General features: G+C 40.0%; 1 protein-coding gene across 13 annotated transcripts in view; it reads left to right on the top strand.

The window, feature by feature from the left end:
- Positions 1 to 22,062, top strand: part of R3HDM1 (R3H domain containing 1) — a 79,693-nt gene that overhangs the window by 39,449 nt on the left and 18,182 nt on the right. For 6 of the 13 annotated variants that reach the window (XM_048308605.1, XM_048308608.1, XM_048308609.1 and 3 more), the window contains 12 exons: positions 3,448 to 3,562; positions 5,666 to 5,744; positions 7,270 to 7,329; positions 7,411 to 7,551; positions 10,048 to 10,156; positions 10,253 to 10,348; positions 11,665 to 11,702; positions 11,785 to 11,835; positions 11,984 to 12,210; positions 14,785 to 15,042; positions 17,649 to 17,803; positions 19,183 to 19,284. In XM_048308605.1, the coding sequence (XP_048164562.1) occupies positions 3,448 to 3,562; positions 5,666 to 5,744; positions 7,270 to 7,329; positions 7,411 to 7,551; positions 10,048 to 10,156; positions 10,253 to 10,348; positions 11,665 to 11,702; positions 11,785 to 11,835; positions 11,984 to 12,210; positions 14,785 to 15,042; positions 17,649 to 17,803; positions 19,183 to 19,284 (1,431 nt within the window). Of the gene's footprint in view, positions 1 to 3,447; positions 3,563 to 5,665; positions 5,745 to 7,269; positions 7,330 to 7,410; positions 7,552 to 9,023; positions 9,155 to 10,047; positions 10,157 to 10,252; positions 10,349 to 11,664; positions 11,703 to 11,784; positions 11,836 to 11,983; positions 12,211 to 14,784; positions 15,043 to 17,648; positions 17,804 to 19,182; positions 19,285 to 22,062 lie in introns of those variants that run through there. The other 7 variants (XM_048308612.1, XM_048308610.1, XM_048308611.1 and 4 more) reach the window with 7 other exon arrangements.

The raw sequence follows: 22,062 nt of genomic DNA on the forward strand, positions 1-22,062 counted from the left end.
TTGTGCTTGGCATGTGTGGGAGCTCCAGTGGCTCAGAGAAGGAAGAGCATGCCTTGCACAGGTGTCTCTGGCAGCAGGGGAATCGCCTCTGATGCTTCCCCTCCCCTTCCCCTCACTGCTCTGTTGTACCCGTGATTGCAACTAAAATGTGGCTTCCAGTTTTGTGTTAATACTTAATATGGATTTTAAGACACAGTAAGAATTAAATTCAGGATAATGTTGCTGCTGATATTTGAAGAATCCCAATTTTTGATTATTAAGAAGTGTTAGTCTTGATAGGATGAAAAATATATGTACTCAACTAGGGACTGGTGTGAGTTTGGGGATAACTCCATGGTCTTGTCTGTGACTGTTCATCAGTCCCCCCTTCACACCAGCAGCTCCAGCAGGGTGAAATTCCTGACACAGGTTGGTGTAGGAGGCACTTAGCCAAGGCACTCTTGGCACCACTGGCTGTTTCTCCTCAGAAGGCTTTGATGGAAGAGGGTGACAGACCAAAGAAATTGTCTCAAGCAGATCAATTTATTTTCTGATCTGTGTTTCTATTTTCAATTGCAACATGAAACAGGATACTGGTTCTTCCTGAGAAACCTAGATAAGAGCCTTGCATATTTTTAATCCTTGTTAAAAAGCACTGGCAGCCCTTTACTAAAAGGTGCTGTGAAATACAAGCTTACAAATTTATTGTGAGAGGAAGAACATAACTGTGGTATGTTTGATCTTTTATCTTTGTAACACTAATTCTATATTCTCTTGCCATCAGTTGTGTAAACATCAGGTTGTTCTGACTCTTATGCTCCAATACAAAGTACAAGCACTAGTAAAGGGTGATCCAGTTCAGCCTTTTTTAAGGAAGAGTTGTTTTCATATGAATGACAGTTGTTATTATGGGTAACAAGTAAATAAACCTTCAAAACGTTGATCTTTGTAAGCAAAGTAAAATAACCTGATGGAGAGGAAGTGAGGGGAGAAGGCAAAGGGCTGTAATGTTAGTATCTATTGACTTATGTTGGTTTTCCTGGTAAAAAGCCCAGTCTCAGGCTGTAGGGCTTTCAGAAATATTCTTACCTTTTTCCCAAATGTGTTTAGGTGGTGGGATTTATCAGGTTTTGATGGTTTGGGGTGTTTGTTTGGCTTTTCCTTGTTTAATCAAAATTTGATGATAATTTCCTCTTCTACAGTGAGGGCTTGGGATGGGTGATCTGAGTTAGGGCAAGGAGTCTGTTCAGTCCAAATGCCAGCAGAGACCTGCTGCAAACAGGGTGGGATTAAGAGAGTTTTATAGGGGAAGAGAAGTTAAAAGATTTTTCAGCAGCTTTCCAGTCAAGTAGGTCATATTTAATTAGATGCTACAGTTTTTATAGCATGAAATCACAAGAAAGTGCCCTTTGGTACCCAGTTCTGGTGTATCACACTTTTAAGTAGAGCTGGTGGTAGTAGCAGAACTGGCTGTTCAGATGGTGATTCCTTTTTTTAGCTCTCATTGGGGAAGGAAGTATGAAAATGATTACTTGCTGAGATCCTTTGACTAAACTATTGCTGTATGCATTACTTGGAATGAGTTTAGAAGTTGGCAGTCACTTTCCTGGTGAATAAACATCAGATGATGAAATTTTCCTTAATTTACTGATAGTTTTGTTTTCGTTGTTGGTGTTGTAACACGGAGGGTAACACATTGGTGAATCCAAGTCAGGAATAATTTCTTAATAAGAAAAAACATTTCTTTCTTGAATAAAGGTTACACAGCTACTTGGTGAATGGTAAGTGTAGTGCATTTTATAGTGACAAATAAATTGGTCATTTGAATTAGACCCAGGTTTATGAGGTAAGGAATGCAAAGACTGGTTCTGGTCTCCTTAAAGTTTGTAGCCAAGTGAATTCTCAAGACTAGGAAAGAATCAGATGAGACAGTTCCTTGCTGGTGACTGGGGATGGTATTTATCAGATGTGGTTATAGCCACTGTCCAAAGCTGAGAAGTCTTCATTCACACTGAGATGCTGTTTAGTGGGTGTTCATGAATTAGGAAGTTTAATTGGAACATTTAGTGTGGGGAAAAGTCATAGTGAAAGGGAGAGCTGGTAAAACTCTTGGGGTTTTTTCCCTCATTTGAAAAGGCTGTTGCCCCAAAGCTGCAGATGGGAACCACTGTTGGAGCACAGCCTGGGTGCTGCAGCGCTCCTGTTGTGCCAGCACAGGCAAGAGTGGCTGCGGGCTGGGCACGTGAACAGGCTCCAGCCTGGTGGATCCTGGCTAAATTTAACTCTGGCTGCATTCCATGGGTGAGATCAAGGCTGTGCAATGACACAAGAGCAGAGCTTAGAGCAGGGGCCTGGATGTGGGTGAGAATGGGCTTGAGGGAAGAGTGAGGACTTGTGTGGGAAAGGATTAAGGTGCAGGGCAGAAGAGGGATAGGCAAGAGTGGTTGAGGGGCAGTTCTCTGGATTGGGAAGGATAAGATGTTCTTGGGAATGTGGAGGTGACAGCATGGACTCAGCTGGCATCTGGGGGAGCAGAATTGACATTTGAGGCAGTTGAAACGTGACAGGGGAGTCTGGCTCTGACAGGACTTGGCCACTGCTCCTGTGGAAGTCCCTCAGGCACAGTGACTCTATTGCTCCCAAACTCCTCAGGTCTGGCTGTCTGAAATGTGTTGGTCCTTCACTGGCAACCTCCAGAAAGAGTGAAGAGCCATGAAAAACAAACTGCAGTCTTGCACTGTTCAGGGTATTTAGGGGACCATTATGTCACTAATTTCAGAGGGAAACTTTTTGCTGTATTTGAGAAACAGGTTTTATAATGGTTCACCTACTGGTATGAAACCATGAATTTTGAGATGATTGCACACAAAGCTACTCTATCAAAATACACAGGAAGTTATGAAACTAAGCCTTGATGACAGGTTTGCAAACTTTGCCTTGATATATTGTACTGTAAATGTTTCCCTTTTTTTGTGGATCTAGAAATGCTGGTCTGTCTTAGAATCAAATTTTTTGTTTGTTTTATTTTTTCTTGGTATGAACCAAATCAAAACTTGAAACAAGCTTTTATAGTAAAAGAACTGTGAAGAATGGGGAGGAAAAAAGTATTGTGGATGAGACATGACTTAAAAATATAGAGACAGTATAAAATTTATACACCTGAAAAACCGGAATATTTTCTTATGTGTATGGAGAAGATACTTTGAACTCATTTTGCAATAGCATTCAGGGCCTGGAAGTGTGTGTGAATTCTAAAATGTGTGTGGTCCTTTCTATGCCTTCTCTGTACTTTCTGATTTATTGATAAATAATTTTGTTGTGTGGCCACATGGAGCACATGTGGAATCAGAATATGTAGACAATTTTTTTTTTACTTCATTATTTTGCAGGTAATATAGTACAGAACACTTCTCCTGCAGGTATTGTTTGAAATCATTTGTGTGGTGACTAATTTTTGCTTTTTGACAGGAGAAAATTCAGATCCAGTTGTCACAGTCTTTTGAAAAAGAAGAAAAACCTGCAAAAGATGAATCAGAAAAGGAAAAATCCAGTGATAAACTGTCCAGAAAAATGTTATCAAGAGGTTTGCTATCTCTCCCTGTGCTTTTCAATACACTGTATAGATGAAGAACATATGAAAATACAGTTCTGCTTCCAGGTCTTTGTTGCATAAACATTGCTTTATTTTTTTAAATTTTTTTTGCAAATGAAGTAAATAGATCAGACACCTTTGAGCTGGAGAAGGAATTGGTTCCAAAGGAAAGACAGCTTTTGAGACTGCATCCAACACTCCAGCAAATGCTTTTCCTTTCTATCCTGTCTGGCTGTACAGAGCAGCATAAAAACAGCTGTGTTGTCTCAGTTTTGTCCAAGGGTTCTTTAAGTTGACTTCACAAGTTAGTGGAAGCTCCTGTCCTATTCCTAGGCTTTGTTGTTACAGGACTTGTGAAACTGAAGTGAGTGGCACAGTTTCCTTTGTACTTTTTCTGATCCTCATTCAACAGGAGTCAATGTTCTCCTTTGTTTATTTTACTTTTGATAGTATCTAGATTTTTTTCTATAAAGTTTTGGAGTAAGGGTAGAACTACATAAATAAAAAGGACAAGTATTATGTTTTCACTTAAATATTCCTGCATTCTGGATTGAAGTTACAGTCTATGTGCTGAAAATATTTGGATTTTAATCTGAAAGAGAGCTGTGAAATCAATGACATAATTTTGTTTTGTCCATGCTACATAATGGTTCCTACAGGTAGAGGACTTTATGCATTTAAGTTGGCAAATCATTTGACAGCTCTTGCTTTAAATATCCAGAATGTTTACCTAAATATCTTGGATGAGACAGAGTATAGGAAATACCTTTAGAGCTGGAACTCTTTTTGAGACAAGTGGCACTTGTCCATTTCATGTCCCACAATTCCATAAGGCATTCCTCATGTGGAATTTCAGTGCAGCTTGTCCCAGCTGGCAGCCAGGTATTTGTGAAATAAAAAGCACTGGGATGGTGGACTTTACCTGCATTTATAAATCTCAGACTTTGAAATGATGCCTTAAACACCACCCCCAAATACCCAGCAGGTAATGACGGGGAGTTGAGAGCTAAGTGATAGAATGCCTGTGGTGGAGGTGGCTGTTCTGAATTCAACCACTGTCTCCTCTAAAGGTTAATTACTTCCCAATATAGGATGTGCCAAAATAGAAAATTATGGAATCTTACCATCAGTTCTAGTAATTATAACTAAATCGTTGCTCACTTGCAAATTAGAAAAATTGAAGTAAATAATTATTGAATCTTGATGTTTTTACCAGGCATAGCCTTTTTTTTGCCTTTTCCTCCTCAGAATCGAAAGAATTCCAAACCATAAATGCTCAGACTTACTTGATTTCATTTACATTCTGGGCAGCTGGAAGAGCTGGGACCTGGGCATAAGTTTGAGTTGTGCCTAACTCAGTTAAGACTAGGTTAACACATAAGTAGTTCTTGGAAGAAATCAATTCCAAAAATACTGTTCCAACATCTGTTGGTTTGAATTCTAGTGCCTGGAACTAGAAGGTGCTCATGCAAGGGAAGATTTGGGGTTAAATAATTTCTTTCAGGGACAGATTTTAGAGGATAGTATGTAACTGAATACTTTCACTGGAACAGGAAAGGAGGGGGAAGGTTGAGACTTCTTTTTGAAAACATCTAAACATGATGCTGTGAAAACAAAGCCCAACAGAACAAGGATTTTTAGTAGTACAAAGCACCACCTGGTGAAGGTTAAACTGTTACATTCTGAACTGCAAAATTTCTTTGGGCAACATGCAGTAGTTCAGTAGATAGGCTGCTGCTCCACAGGTGTGTACACAACACTGCAGTGTATGATAGTGAGAAAATGTGGCAGGCTGATGGAAATCAGGTCTCTCAAGGTGATAAACTGCTTCACAACATACAGCCAGTTGTTAATAGATTGGTGGTGTTACTGAAACCTCTGCTTCTGTATTACTCTTGAATTAGGGGATAGTGGGAGGCATTTTCTGTTTTGTTTTTGACTTGTGGGCCTTTTGCCTGGAAACTGGAAACATTCAATTTTGGCAATAATGTACTTAATGGTTATATAGTATTGATCTATATAGAGTATGTTTAGCAATAATTGGAAAAAAGCTTCTTCAGAATGTAATTTTGCTCTCTTCTCCCTCACCCGTAGATTCCAGCCAGGAGTATACAGATTCCACTGGTATAGATCTTCATGAATTTTTAGTAAATACATTAAAAAACAATCCCAGGTAAGAATCAATAATGTCAGCTTTCTTTACGTTTTTCTTTCCTCTTGTTGCCTGAGGTGTCACACTACCTATTTTTTTGTTTGTGGTTTTATTTTTTCCCCCTCTTAAATGTCTAACCCTCCATGTCAGTTATTCAGGGTGAGATTCTGTTGCACAGACTGTCTAAAACACCCCTGTAATTGGTTTGCTTTTTGAGCAGAGGTTCAGGACATTGAAATGATTTAAATGCTTTTAATGTTTAATATGCAAATAATGTGTTCAGTCTGTGTGCAGTCTCTCCCTGAAGGGACTTCAATACATTGTCTCTAAACCTTGTACTGTCTTAGCACCTGCTTGTTAGAGACCAAACTGTCTTCTCTGACTCTAATCTGTCTTGCACTGAATTTATAGATAAAGGCATTTTTTTAGCTGTACCATATAACTGTAGCTAGAGATTTTCATTCTGCATATCAGAAACCAAATCTGACCTAATCCAAGTCCATCATTGGTTAGCAACAGAGCTGACCTGGTTCTGTTGCTCTGAGGTTTGCAGTGTGTCCCTGTCTGCCTTGTTTGTTCTTGCCCTCATGGGTTCTGTGCTGGGTTTGTGGCTGTAGCACAAGGCAAGAAATTAACTTGGTGCAATTGTGCTCTGCTACAAAAGCTGTTTCACTGCTATTTGTTATTCATTCATATCATAGTTAGGACTTCCAATGTGATAATTTATTTGGATTCCATTTTATTGGGAAAAAACATGAAATGAGCCACAATATGGCCAAAGCCATAGTCCTATAGAGTAAAATTAGAAAGCACAGACCTCTGTGAGACTCATAGGTGGTTCCTGTTTGAAGTCATGAAGTATCACAGTGGAAGTAAGGAATTGTAGGTGAAGATCTCCATGGGTTTCCAGGCACAGTGCCTGGGAAGCTTGGTTAATTGATGTGCACAGATTATGAACTGAGCATCAGTGCATTTCATTGCAACTTAACAGTTTATTAGAACCAGTGCAAGCAGTTTCAAGAGCAGTGTTCCTTTCTACCACCTTGAGTTTTAGCTTTTGGTATTTCTGATATGTCAGCATGTTGCCACATGTGCCAGCTTTAAGCCCTTGGTTGTTGGTGATGTGCCCCATCACTTTCTCAGTGATCCCTTGATGTCCTTCACAATCCAAGGGCCAGCCGAGGCCTCTGCACATCCCCTCTGCCCACACCAACCAACAAGGAACAACCTCAGCACTGCTTCTCCTCCTGGATCCTGTCTTCTCCTTGACTGCACTTCCTGCTGAGCCTCTTGGGCAGAGACTTCATGGAGGATCTGTGTACTCTGATATGCGAGAGCAGAACAGCATGTTTCTCTAGGAAGGTTCAATACAATATAGGAAAAAAAGAATACTTTGTCCTAAAAATACTGCATTTGACACCTGGTGGTCCTATTTCCAGTCTGCCATCATCCCTTGATCACAGCTCTGATCTGTGTATTCTTAAGATGAATACAACCGCAGTTATTGGAGTGTCTCATATGTGAGTTGCTGTGTTTTTATTTTCAGGGACAGAATGATGCTGCTGAAATTAGAACAGGAAATTTTAGATTTCATTGGTAATAATGAGTAAGTACTGTACTCTCATAGGAAAAAAGAATTCAAGAGTGTTCCTGTTTATTTAATAAAGCTACTATTCCTTTCTTCCAGAGTACCAAGAAAAAAGTTTCCCCCAATGACATCTTACCATAGAATGCTGTTGCACAGGGTAGCTGCTTACTTTGGATTAGAGCACAACGTGGACCAGAGTGGGAAGTCAGTCATAGTAAATAAAACTAGCAATACAAGAATGTAAGTGTCAAAGCCTTGAAAACCCCTTTTGATGCATAGCTCTAATGCCTGGGATGTGTGAGGCAGTGATGCTGTAGCAGGTGAGGTCTGTTTCCTCACTGGGAACAGGCATCAAGGAGAGGTAGTTGAGAGCTCTTTACTGTTCATGTTCTGCTGTGTAATAATGTGATGTTTCATGTTTGAATTCTTTTGGGGAAAAAAGGATGTTATCTCTAAGTTAAGAATTTTGGTTGCTTTTCTGGCAGAGATGCATTGCTAACTTTGTTTCTGTGGAATACAAATTTATAGCAACTGTTTATTTGTTTAAATATTTACACCAGTAAAGTGTACAAAGTACATTCTTTGTTTCTTTTGGAAAGCAGAGCCAGCCCTTATCTTAGAACAGGGTCATTTCTGATTTGGTAAAGGGAGGGGACTTGCACAACTTTGGCTTTTTTATTGTAAAATTCTACTGGGAAAATTCAGCTGTTGAAGTTGAAATAATGTTGCTTACAGATCTCTCATGGCCTTACAAATAAAGGTAGCAGGGAAGACAAACATCAGTGGAAATGTCAACCAGGTTAACAAGCCACGGTGTGCTGCTTTACTGTGAGGGCTGGGAAGTTCTTGAAGAAACCCCCAGGAAAATCCGTATTGCAGAGGAGGTAGCACTGGGGCCACAGCAACTCTGAAAGCTGTGCAGAATTGAGGTTTTCATTCAAGGGACCCAGCTGTTCTCTCTGTCCTCTGCACTTGCTCTGTCTCTTCATTCTCTCTCAAAAAGATGAAGGTCTAATGTGTTGACGTATTTATGCCACCTAGTTTCTAGTTTTAACTTAAAGCATTTGCCTGACACTGTTTTTTGTTGGTTTTGAACATGAAAACAGGAGTTTACAGTGCCTGCATCCTAATCTCAGTCTCTAGGTACAGTCTTTAGAGCTTTGGGAGAAAAAAAATCCAATTATCCACCCTATTTTAGAGTCAGTAGAACTGAAATGATATGCCACACTGAAATTCCACTTAAGTAAACAGTTTCTCCTCAAAAGTTTTTAGAAAAATATGTAGAGCCTAAATATATGTTGAATACTTACATTATTTATATATGTGGTTTTGCTTTGGCTGTACAATCTATGTCTAAATTGACCTAGAAAGCCAAACATTTCAAATCTGTTGCCTTTGCATCTACCAGTATCTCTAGGCTGAAGCTTCAGTCTAGCACTTCAACTGTGGAATAAGAACTAATAAAAGATCATTTAATTTTTATGCTTTTAAAATCTTTTTAGACCATATTTAAATAGCTTGTGGCCTCTGGAAGCCCCTGTAGGTGTAGTTACTAATTAGCAGGCATTTCATCTAACCTGCAGACATAAAGATTCTTGATGTTTTCAATATTCTTATTTTAAATCGCCTTGGATATAAAATAAGAATTTAGAAAGAAAACCTTGGAGATCTGCTCCATGTGGAATAAAGCCAAACTTACCTTTTCCTCATAGGCAGGTTCGCGGCTCCCTCGCCGAGCAGGGATGTTACTGACATCAACCACCCAGTGCACACTGGCACGTCTCAGTGGAGTGGGAGTTGGTGATTGCAGGGCAGTAAATTCAGAGACCTTTAAAAGAAAGAGGTAAGACAGTCTAAAGGTTCTCTGAAATGCCTGCTAATTATATTTGGGCATCCAGTACCCAATAGGCAGGGCTGGCTGTTTCATAGGAAAAGCTCCCCTGACTCCATCCAGGAGTCCTGGGTAATGATATATAACAGAAATAGAGAAGAGCATACATTTATTCTGTCCTCTATTAGACAAATATTTCCTGATTGTCTGAGCTTTTCACTTATGATAGCAGTAGTTCTATTATTCAGATACTTGGTATCTCTCTTTAATAACAAGGATTTGCAAAATACTACTTTTTCTTTCAGAAAGTAGATAAAATACCAAAGCAATATTTGTAATTTGTTGCTTCACTCTCTCCCTATGACTGTGTGAAACTCTTGCTTGCCTGCATTATATTGTTCTTCTCTTACTCATTTCTACTTAATTTCGTTTTAGCAGTTTCTAAGTTTCAGTGCTTTCTCCTCTACCTTCTTTCTTCTGTTTTTCCTTGAAATGAACTCTGAGGTATTGCGGCTCTAGCAGCAAACACCTGTCTTCACTTCCATGCATGCCCAATATCCATTGCATGGCACCAGTTGGGATTCCAGAGCACTTCTGATTCCCCAAGGGCATGTGGTTTGCCCCCACCTTAATTGGGAGTTGCAGCAAAAGTTGCAGCTTCAGTTCCTTTGAAGGAAGAAGAAGTTTTTAAAAGCAGGTTTGTTATGCCTCAGGACAGGACTTGTCCTGAGGTGCACCCCTGTGCACCTCATCTTTTCCATTGCCTGGACAGTCAAAATTATTCTTTCAGTTAGAATATTAAGTATATTTAAAATTAATCTTGAGTATACTTCAGTTTGTTCCACTGTATGTACAGCATGTGTTTGCAAAGCCATAAACGTTTTCTTTGTAATGACTTTTCTCAGACCTGACCAAAAGTTTTGTGAGCATATAAAGGATGAGAAGAGCGATGACTTCCAGAAGCGGTACATCCTTAAGAGAGATAACTCTAGTTTAGACAAAGATGACAACCAGGTAAAGCACACACAGCTTATTCTTTCCAAGTGCTGTATTTGACTGTGCATTCTTACTGCTTTCCTGTGTAAAGTGACACTGTACCACTTAATTTAGATGAGAATACGATTAAAAGATGACAGAAGAAGTAAATCCATAGAAGAACGTGAAGAAGAATATCAGAGAGCTAGAGAAAGGATATTTGCACAAGATGTATGTATCAAAAGCAATCTGTCACTGTTTGCTATGAATCCTTCACACACATACATGCAGAGGTGGCTTTCCAGGAAACTTTGTTCCTGAATGACACTAAGCAGATAAGAGAGCGTGGCCTGAGTGAGTTTTAAATGATACTGCAGTTACTGAGAAATCTTCTGTTTTCTCTAATTGCTGCTGTGTGAAACTCAACCCAAGAATTATTTAGGAGTGTTCTCTAGCATTATCTAGTACAGTGCATTTCCCCCCTTTGCATTGTTTTGTTCCCCACTGCAATTTAAGTTACAGAGTTTTGGTACTGCAATTATTTCAGTTGTTGCTCAGAGCAATAACTGAAAGGAGAAAAAACCCAAGCAAATTAAAAAACCAAAAAACTCTTTTCTCACTTGTATCTTTAGCAAGCACATCTTATGAGTGGTCACAGTAAAATGATTTGAGGTCCCATATGTGAAATTCCAGTCAGGAATCTCATGGTCTAATCTCCTGACTGGAGATACCATGCAGGACAACATTGTAGGCTACAATTCAATTGCAAGTAGTGATTATATTGAGTAAAACAAAGCAAATATTTCTTAAAAAATGTGTGTTACTTTTAATAATCCACTTCTGACATTTATCTGTAGCTCTTGCACATCCAAAACCAGATTCTTGTTCTGAAGAGAGTAATGAGCTCTTGAGAGGCTAATTTAATTTTTTTGTTCACCTTAGTTACAAACAAGAAGAATGGACTTCTGGATATAAAATTATATTTTCCTTTTGCATCTTAATTTACCATGTAAATGGTACCTTAGAAGCTTTGTGCCAGCTGTTGGTAATTACAGTCAAGGACAACATAATCTGAGTCAGGAGCAGCCTTTTTGGTTCTGTTCTGTGTGCTCTGTAGCATACCCAGACTGGTACCCAAAGCAGTGAGCAGTTACTGCAGCAGCAGTGGCCTCTTCCCCTCCACCCTTCCCAGCAGAAGACAAGGCAGCTCAGGTGCTGTGACAGCTCTGGGAATCACACACCAGCTGCAAGTGACAGAAAGCCCAAGGGAAGAATTGTAACTTCAGAAAAAGTCTGATAGAAGCCAACTGACCAGCATTGTAACTATCCTGATGCTGACTTTGATTTCCTGCACAAGGGCCTTTTTATATAGTCTTGTTTCCTTATGGATATTGTTCACCAAGAGATAAAGTTTCTCAGGCAGCATAATATAAAGAGGGTGCTGTAAAAGTCTGTGTATAATGCACAAGGCTCCAGATTGGTATGTGTTTTGTAGTACGGGTTCGAGATGCCATTCATATTAATTTCTGCACTTCTTTGCCCCTCAGTCCCTGTGTTCCCAAGAGAATTATTTCACTGATAAAAGGTAAGAAAATTTGCTGTTTAACTCTGTTTTGTCTTCCTATTTTCTTAATAAATATTAAGCTATCTTATTAAAATGTCAACAGAATCCAGGAGGAAGAAACTAATAGTACACAACAAAGACGACAGATACTTAGGTATTTGATGCTTCCTTTTAAACAAACAAAACCCAAAGTATTCTGCATGCATTTACCCTTTCTTTCTGTTCTTTGTTTTCTTTTTTTTTCCCTTTTCCCTTATTTTGCAAGTGCTGCTTGTGCTAAAGGTTCAGTTTGTAACTTGCAGAATCAATAAGGAGGCATCGGGGAGATCGGCCAACAGCCACCAGAGCAGCACTGAGACCGAGCTGAGGTACTGCGAGCCGCGGCCCTGGAGCAGCACCGACTCCGACAGCTCCCTGCGCAACCTGAAGCCCGCGGTCACCAAGGCCAGCAGCTTCAGCGGCATCTCGGTGCTGACCCGCGGGGACAGCTCTGGCAGCAGCAAGAGCACGGGCAGGCTGTCCAAGACAGGTACAGCAGCCTCAGGGCAGGCACTGGAGGCTGAGCTGGGTGTGCACTGCAGGTGTTCTGGGTGGGGAGGCTCCGTGCATCCCATTCCTTCGGGATACGGGGACTGCACACATGGAACACCTACAGACCCAGCCCTAGATCCATAATGTAATAAATGAGGTGAACACTTCTGGCTTTAGAAGGAGAATTTTCAAGTGTGTTGTAGCTGGCTTAAAGTTTAATGCATTTCATCTCATACAAAGGGTTTGAAAACGTTTTTTACCACAAATATTTTTGTATAAAATACTTGGAGTTCAGCTCTTCAGTTCTAGTGGGGTAAAGCTGCATTGCATGGTCTTAGGAAACTGTGCACTGCTATCCTACTAGCTCAGATAAAACAGCACTGAAGTCTATGAATTGGTAGTTATTTATATTGTGTTCTCTTTCTTTTGTTAAGTGAATATGGCTAAAATGCTTAATTTTTAGATTGCTGAGAAATGAGGTCAGTGGAATGAAGTGTACTGTTTAAGACTCAAAAATGTTGGGGAAAAAACTCCTAAGAGTCTGGGTTTCAAAGGTGTGTTAATTTGTAATTAATGTGAAAACAAAATCTCAGAAGATATGGGAATGAATCTTCTCTGGGTCAAAAATGAAATTTAGTAAATATTTGTATTTAAATGCCAACATTATTTGATCCACTTGCTAATCTGTGGAGAATTTTGAGGTTTGTAGTGTGTGGGTGGGTTACCAGTAGGCTGCTTCAGAATTTGAAGTAGAACTGTAAAAAAGCAGAATATAATTGCTTGCCTTATTAATATTGGCTTTGATCTTATTTATAAAACTGGTTTCTAATGAGTATGTATTTAAATTTTTTGCTTTTCCTTAAACCACCACTACCTTTTAGATATATGGCCACGCTGCTATATCTTAATGCAGAAAAACAGTAACAAATTCTATTTGTCCATTGTATACTTGTCTAAAAAAACCAAAACCATTTCAAGGTACTTCTGCTGTAAAATTGTGCCATCATACAGAGTTACTCCATTTAGCAGTGCAGTGATGCTATTTGGCACAGCTTGAAAAGAAACTGCAACCTGACAATAAAATACATTCTTAGAAGTCTTTGTTGGCTAAATTTCAAGAACATAAATGGATTCTTAAAATTTTTGCTGGAAACCTTATTTTGGCATTCTGAGAGTTAACATTCCAGGTTTGGAATGCCCACCTTGATGGTTGTTGCTTCGTGCAGTTCCAGGTTGTGGTGTTTTGGCACATGTTGAGTTTGGGTTTGTTCACTTTGTTCAGGGATGTAATTGGCTCTTGTTATAATGGCTTCAACCTCACTTCTCTGCATAATCTAGAAGTGAATACACTTGGAAACGAATCCAAGTAACTCTGCTCAGGCAATGATGGTTTTACAGAGCTGGGATGTGCTGTCTCGCCCAGTTTACAATTAATAGCTTTGATTTCACTTCATTCAATAAAAAAGGCCAATGCCTCAAGCTGTGCTCTCTTCATAAGCACACGTAGAAGGGTTACAATTAGCAACTTTTATGGAGGACTGCAAAGCAGTAGATAAATTCCATCAGAGTGCTTCTTGCATCTTGCTTTTTCTTCTAGATTGTATTGAGGCTGCTAATGAGGAGTTTTTAAATTTAAACAACTATATTCTGTTTCCAAGTACTGCAAGTATCATATACTTCTTATTAAGTCTTTGATAAACTGTATATCTAAAGCTCCAGATGTAGAGTGACCTGGGAACAGCAGTTCCACAGACCTCTCCACACTGGATTTTTGGAACATTTCTTTTAGCTGCGTGCCTTGGCTTTCAGGAAGCTCAGGGTCTGGTTCTCCACTGCCTTGCAATGTTTATAGTAATTCATATCTGTAAAATGATTATTGCTTTCAATTGGCTATTTCATACTCCTTTGAAATTTGAATTGTTGCATAAAGCCGAGCTAAAGCTACCATATTACCCTCAGTTTTTCTAGCTGTATTCTTGATTTCAGCCTGCAAATTGTCAGAGGAGGAAGGAAATAGTGTTGCAGGTTGTAGTGTAATGCAAATTGTCCAACAGGTGAGTCGGAGAAGATCTGACCCCCAGTAGTGGAAAGAAACTGGTCCTTGCTTTCATGCAGGCTGTGTGTGCAGAGCATGAGGCTTTAGCTGGCAAATCCACAGGGACACCGGGGCCCTGCAGTGCATTCCCTGCACTGCCCTCACCTGCACAGCTGCAGGAACTAGGGCTGGGTGTTCACTGCCTCAGTGCATCCAATCCAGAATTTTGGAGTAGTGAGCAATCACCTCCGTGAATTCTGGAGGTACAAATACTCATTTTCTGGCCAGAAAACCAGAGCTAGATATGAAAGCCTCACTTTGCAGTGCAAAGCAGTGCTGAACTGACCCTTGGTTCACAGAAGGGACCTTGTAATGGTATTCCAGGGGAGATGGAGGGGGAGTCCATTGACAAGGCTGCTGTTGAATGGTGGGCTTAATGCTGAGCTATCAGGGTGAGCACTTACAGGTGTGTATTTTAAAGTGAGCATGATGTTACTGTCTCCAGGTAAAACCAGTTTCTCGTTACTCCTTTCCTAGGTTCAGAGTCTTCTAGTAGTGTAGGGTCCTCCACGGGTTCTCTCTCTCACAGCCAGCAGCCTCTTCCAGTGCCAGCTCTAAGCCAGCCCTCTCCTGGCACGCCTGCCGTGTATCCAACTGTCAGCTCTACTAACTCTCTTTCCTTTGATGGTGGCATGAGCGGGCAAGTGGCACCTGCTGCTAGCAGTAGCTTCTTTCTGCTTCCCTTGGAAGCAGCGGGCATCCCGCCTGGCAGTGTGCTGGTCAACCCTCAAACAGGTTGGTACATGCTTGGGGGTATCTCTGTTACACTGGGGAGCTTGGAAAAAAATGCACGAGTGTTTGCATAAGACTTCGTGTCAGTATTGTCCTTTGTCCTTTATTTTTCTCTTTGTTTTTTAATGTGGTTGTGTTTGTTCAATGCACTTAATTTAACAAGGAAGCATGACTGGAGGATCAAAGGAATGAGTAAACTCACATGATTTTCTCTAGAAGAGTTTTAACTTACATGTAAAATTTTCATGAGTGACTTGCACAAAATATGAAAATCATACGATTTAGTATCCAGAACACAGAATAACTTAAATTAGTTGTTTCAGCTTTTTTCAGGAGAGGAAAAAGTCTTTTCCAGTGCTACTATAAAACAGTTTCAATGAGGGGAGAGAGCCTGAGAAAGGATTTGACTTGAAAGAATTTATCATCCTTCATTTTTTTTGATGTAACATACTCTCATCTCTATGCTCAAGGCTGAGTTAACACAAGTGAAAGAAAGAAGCACAGGATGAAATGCTGTTTCTTAACTTCTTCTTGCCACTTTAAAACAGGATTAAATCAGTGTTGGTGTAATTGGCCAATACTGATATTTTTTAGTAAGTAGTTAGGAAATTGATACTTCATAATGTAGATGCAAGGAGATCTGTAATAGCCTGTCTGGATTAAATAATGAGTTAGCATTCTCTGGGCAAACTTTTGCATCTTGTAGAAATTAAGAAATCCTGAAAATTTTAATTTACCTTTTATGTAAAACATCATAATTTTAAGAAATTATATGTTTTAATTTTAGTATAATGATTAGTTTTCATGGTAGAAAAGAAAATACTTCAGGATATATTTACCATCATTCTGTAGATGGACTTGATTATGTTTGAATATAACTACATGTGATGTTTTAAGCAAACTTTCTCATTGGGGTTGTTAAAATGATCATGTAGTAAACAATTTCTTTAACTAGAAGGTGTAACATTGAAATAGATAAATTCCTCTTTTTCCTTAATATGAATCAATTGCTAAAAATTTGGTTACAAATGAGTTGCTGTAGGACCTAATTTTCATAGATAGCCATTGGATTTGGAGGAGAATGTATTTGTCATCTTAGAGATAAGTTCATTAATAGTCTTTTATAATTATGTTAATGTCTTATAAGCTTTGAATATAAGATGAAGAACACTTTGAAAACAAGGAACATTTAGGTGCAGATAAACTTCAATTCCCAATGTACTCGAATCGTTGTATTCTGTAATTGTTCCTCTGGCTTTATTGTTCCAATGCCAGCCAGAGTTCCAAAAGCAGAGATTGGTTCCTCAAAGTTTCTGACAGAGGATTCTGTGCCCTTGGGGCAGCAGAGCCATTCTTCTCACTGGCTGAAGATGGGAATTAGGAAGAGACAGTTCTTATCCAGACACTCCAAGAAACAAGTGAAGCTCTGGTGATTAGCAGGAAGTGGTAGAAGGAAATAAGAAAATCTGACTCCCTGTTCATGTGAACATTCCCAATTCTTGAGTGTTAAAGAGAAATCTGTTAAGCTCAGTTGAGTATCACCTGATGAGCTGCAGTCCAGCTGCTGCAGCTTATTTTTGCAGGTCTGTTCATGCTCCCTCTGTGTCTGCCATGAATTTCTCGGTCCTTTCTTCAGTAACTGTTACCCTCTTTATGTTGGGCAGTTTTATTTAAATATTATGGGACCAAGAAGTCTGGAGGAGCATTAGTCTGCTTTGACAGGGTGCAAAGGCTTTAGGCTCAGTTTATACCTTTCTGGAAAGGACAAGAATATCTTTAAATCAGAGGAGAGAAAAATTTACATTAGTATTGAGCCCTTTAAGCATCAGAATAAGCCAGTGCAGGACACATGTCAATAAGCAGGAAGGCACAGGTCCTCGCCAGCCGGGCTCTTGTTCCTTCCATTTGTTTGGGTTTTTTCCAACCCAGGCGCAAAAAGAAATCACTGGTTTTTTATAATTTACTTTTATGGAGTTTATTTTTAAATTATTTTTCACTGGCCCATTGCTGTAATATTGAGGTTGCAAATTATTAAATAGGAGAATAATACTATTTATTTTGAAAGCTAAAAGCCAATTAATCTAAGAATATAGGAGAAGAGAGTCCTTTATCAGTAATCTCATTAGCAGTCATGGGAATACCAGGGCAGCTATTACTTTATGTAATTTTCAAAAAATATTTGCCTTTAAGCTCTCCTGTGTTCTGATTGGTGTTCAAATTGACTAAAGGAGATTTAATTTTTAAAAGATCCTTAAAACAGTATTTTTAGTAGGGTTTTCTTTTATTACTCCTGTCATATTAGATGTACTTGATTAAAAATCAAGTTTCAAGATGAGTAGGATATAAGTAATATTTATCTGTGTTCACTAAGTAAAGACTGGGGTATCTTTGTTTAGCTTAAATGGTTTGGGTTTTTGCTGCATGGAGTCATTGCTGTTATAAATGTAGTTGTGGGCATTTGGCATGAATCTGTCGTATAAAATAGTATGACTTCACTTATTTTTCTATTTTATTATTTTATTCATTTTGCCTGCTATAAATACATTTGTCTATTTTCTCCCAGCTTAGATGGTGCAACTGGTTGTGTTTGTTCTCTTTCCCCTTGGCAGGTCAGCCGTTCCTCAATCCCGATGGCACTCCGGTTGTGTACAATCCTCCCCTGCCTCAGCAGCCTGTTAGGACCCAAGTGCCTGGAGCTGCACCTCAGCCAGCCCTGCCCAGCCCAGCCCAGCACCAGCCCGGAGCAAACCCCGTCCTCTCACAGGTGCACTTGTCAAACACATGCCCAGGGACACTGGGGCTGGGCTCTCAGCTCTGAGATCAGGGGCAGGGGGTTATTTATTCTGCTGCAGTGCATGTGAAGAACAGTCACACAGATAAGGGTAACTGGGCTCTTTCCCTCCCAGTCCTCAGAACTATCAGCTCTGCTCAAACCTGAGCATGGCAGGCAGCCTTTTCTTAAAAATACTGAGGAATTTTAGTATGAAAATATTCTGTTATCAAGAACAAGAGGTTCTGGACCTTCATCCCTAATTGCACTGTGGAGTTACGTGGGCACTAAGAGCAATATAGTCGGCAGCTGGGAAGGGAGTTAATCCAACTGGAACCTTGGGTTTCTTGTCTTAGGGTTGTTTCTCAGCCAGATGAATTCCTGGGTGTACAGCACAAGCAGGAGTCATGGCACAGAAGGAGTAGCTTAGGACTGGTACAGCATGAACATCTCATTAGTAGCACTTTGGCCTGTTCTGTTCAGAAAACCACACACACGAGTACAGGATGTGTTTTATCCTTGTCTTGTACAAGAGTGTGGTAAAATAGGCCAGATTAAAGACTGCCCCAGCCCTAGAAGGAGAAGAAAAGCAAAATGTATGGGCAGGAGAAGGGAGGGTTCTCCCTCTCCACAGCAACTATTTCAGGCACCAAGGTACTGGCTGTAGTCTCCTGCGGTATTTTCAGATGGTTCTTAAATTTTAACAAAAAGTTACTTATAGAACTTCACTTAAACCTTTACCTTTGTTTGTTTTCCCTGTTTAAACCTGTTCAGATAGCTGGGTATACCACAGTAGAGCTGGTCTGTTTTGAAAAAGGTCTCATTTGTACTCTTCCTAGTTCACAGAAGTGTGTATGTAATATTTGCAGTTTTCTTCACGAGTTCTGTACTAATTCTCTGATTACCTTCTCAATGGATGCTGGAATTAAACCTGCCTGAAATATTATCAGCAATGATAGCTATCTAGAGAAAATATTTTAGTACTGTTGAATAAATGAAAGTAGTATGTTTGAATCTATGGTTAGTAGTAAATTCATTCTGCCTTTAGAAGCTTTGAAAGAGCTTGTGTTTAAGATGCATGAGGAGTTTTTAGTCTCTCTAAAGGAAACACTAAATGTTAAATAGAAGCAATTTGGTGACATAGCTAATATAGTGTATTACAAATAAAGCAGTCTTTTGGGAGACTGAGATTATTCAGTGTTACTTCTGTTTTCATTCTATGCAGTCTTAAGCTTAGGAAAAAAGAAGTATCCATTCTGTTTCTGAGTGGAGTGAGTTGCTCTTCTGGAGTTGCTTGTTTCTGTTACAAAAGACTTGTTTTCACTTCTCTTACTCTGGTGTTAACCTTGTTCATAACCCTGTTATTTCTGCAGCCTCTGCGGGCTCTGCAGCCTTCCTCCCAGCCTGTCCAGTACTCTGCAGTGTCGTACCCACCCCCGCTCCTGCCAGCCTCCTCTGCACAGCAATACTCTGTGGTATTACACCTTCTCTTCTCTGCTCCCTGCATAGGCTCATGTCTGGTGGCTGCTGACCTTTGCTTGGCTGTTTTAAGTGCTGTGTGATACCAGGGTAGTGGCTGGCTCTCAAGCACAGTGACACATCACCTGAGTGCCCAAGACAGGAACATTTTAAATTCAGAAGGAATAGATGGAATTAAGGCTGTATCTATATATCTTTATATTTAGAGATACATTATTTCCCTTTGTAAGGGAAGTTTTTCAGTGCTGTTTTGTTAGCCAGTCAGTATCTTTTTGTGTCTCTGGATTAACCTCTTTCCATTGTTTCGTATTGTTTCCTTGTCTGCTCGCTCTTTTGCTGAACCTTAATACATTCTGAGGGATCAGCTGTTCTGATTTTCTGAGATTACCTTTTTGTAGCCTCTTTGCTAGAACTTTCAACACTCCCATTTCTCTAGTATCCATTGTTTAATAAGTAGAAGCTGGAAATGAAATATCTTAGTCTACCAAAAACCAGGGAAAAAAAAAAGCCACACAAAGTGAAACTGAAACTTAGAAAAAGGGAATTGTTATCCAAGGGAGAATCTGAACTAGAGTCCAGGTCAAAGTCTGCTCTGATACTCTGCTGAGTGCGTGTTTGTGTTGAGTTTACGTGGCAAGGTTTTGGAACAGGGAGCTGCAGGGATGGCTCCTGGCAGAAGAGACTGGGAGCTGCCCCCACATTGGATGGAGACGACTTCAGGCAGCTCCAGGGCTGACACTGCATAGCCCAAGCTGAGTCAGTCCTTCACACTGGTGGCACCTCTGAGTGTGCTTGGAAGAGGGTGTGAGGGACAGGAGGGAGAAACAACTGCAGAAGTCGAGGCCAGAGGGAGGAAAGCAAGGAGGAGCTCCAGGACCTGGAGCAGAGCCTGCAGCCTGGGGAGGAGACTCTTGTGAAGCAGATTCTCCCCTTGAAGCCCATGAAGGACCATGGTGGAGTAGATATCCACCCTGCAGCCCTTGGAGCATCCCACAGTGGAGCAGGCACAGGTGCTCTGAAGGAAGCTGGAGCCTTTAGGAGTGGGCTCCTGGCAGGAGCTGTAGCTCATGGAGAGGAGCCCTTCAGGAGCAGGTTTTCTGGTAGGACTCACACTAGGTCACTCCACTCCTGAAGGACTTCAGCCTGTGGGAAGAACCCACACTGAAGAGGTTTGTGAAGGTATCCCATGGGTGGGACCGCACGCTGGAGCAGAAGAGTGAGGAGGAAGAAGCAGTAGAGACATGACCGGGAACCAATCACAAGCCCCATTCTCCATCCCTTGTGATACTTGGAGGAGGAGGTAGAAGATTTGGGAGTGAAGTTGAGTCTGGGAAGAAGCAGTGGGGTTGAGGGAAGCTGGTTTTAGTTTTGTTTTTATTTCTCACTATCCTACTCTGTTATTAATTGGTATAAATAAATTTAATCTTCCCCAAGTTGCATCTGTTTTGCCTGTAATGGTAATTGGTGAATGATCTTCCTGACCTTTTCTTGACCCATAAGCCTTTCATCATATTTTTTCCCCCTGTATTGCTAAGGATTAGAGGAGGGATGGAGTGGCTTGGTGGGCACTTAGGAGCCAGCCCAGGTTAACTCACCACAGTGTTCAATAGCTAATTTTCAACATTAATCAGAAATGTCTTATAATAAATACAGTTTTAGCTGAAGTCAATAGGGATGTCATTTCTGAAGTTGAGAGTTTGAGAAGGCGCTAAAGCAGAGAAGGAAACTCCTTCCAGGTTTGTAGTAATTTCAAAGCATTTCACATTCAGGAAATGGGTTCAAATACTAAGTGCCCTGGCAGTTTCAAAAATGTATTCCTGCTGATGGTAGCTTATGTAACATAATGAAAAGGATTGACAGTCTTGGATTGCAATCCAAGTGTAACACCTCTGTAGTTGGCATCAGGAGAGTGTGCTTTCTCCATTTATTGGGAATGCCATGTTCCAGGGTTTAATCCTGCTTGTACCATACATGTCACTGCAGGACAAACTGACCAGATCAGAATTTACACGCTAGTAATGTAACAGAAATCAGTGTGGTATGGCTTGGGTTTATCCTTCAGACACATTTAGAGCTAAGATAAACTCACATGCAGAATCTCCTCCCTAAACTCAGGATTTGGAAAAGCAGAATGTAAAATCCAAAGTAGAAAAGCATTATAGTTGCATTTAATAGGCACCATTAAGGAATGAAATACCAAAGTGAGATTATTATCTAATGGAAATAAGGTTTTTAAAGATGTACTAAATACATACTAAAGGTATTTATTCTAAATAAAGTTTTAGGTGCAAATTCATATTTCCGGCAGTAATTAATATCTTTAGCTTGGAAACTAAAAAAATACATCATAAAATGTGAATGTAGCTAATCAGCAAAAGATGGAGCTTGCACATACTTTTTCTTGATTAATTTCTATCTTCAGGATGATCTAAGAGAAAATCAAGTGGTCTTGAAATAATTTTAATGTTCCTGCATGTTTGGAGAGTCCACTTTTGAAATATGAACCAAATCTTCCTGTTTAGCAAAAAAAGAAAAAAAAAAGCAATACTAGTTAGTGATCACTTCTAATTTTCAGGATGTTGCTAATTTGATGCTGAATTGCTTGTAAAGAGAAGGAGCTTGGGGTTACAGTAACAGAAGTTTCAGATTCCACAGGACTCCTGCAGTGCTCAGTGCAATCAGTGGCATCCTTTCAGATGTTAATAAAACACAGATAGAGGGTAACCACTGGAACACATTTTTCTCTGTTGTTACTTGGTTTCAGATGAAAAGAT

Source organism: Corvus hawaiiensis, chromosome 7 (genome assembly GCF_020740725.1).
Source record: "Corvus hawaiiensis isolate bCorHaw1 chromosome 7, bCorHaw1.pri.cur, whole genome shotgun sequence".
In the NCBI taxonomy this organism is placed as follows: Eukaryota; Metazoa; Chordata; class Aves; order Passeriformes; family Corvidae; genus Corvus; species Corvus hawaiiensis.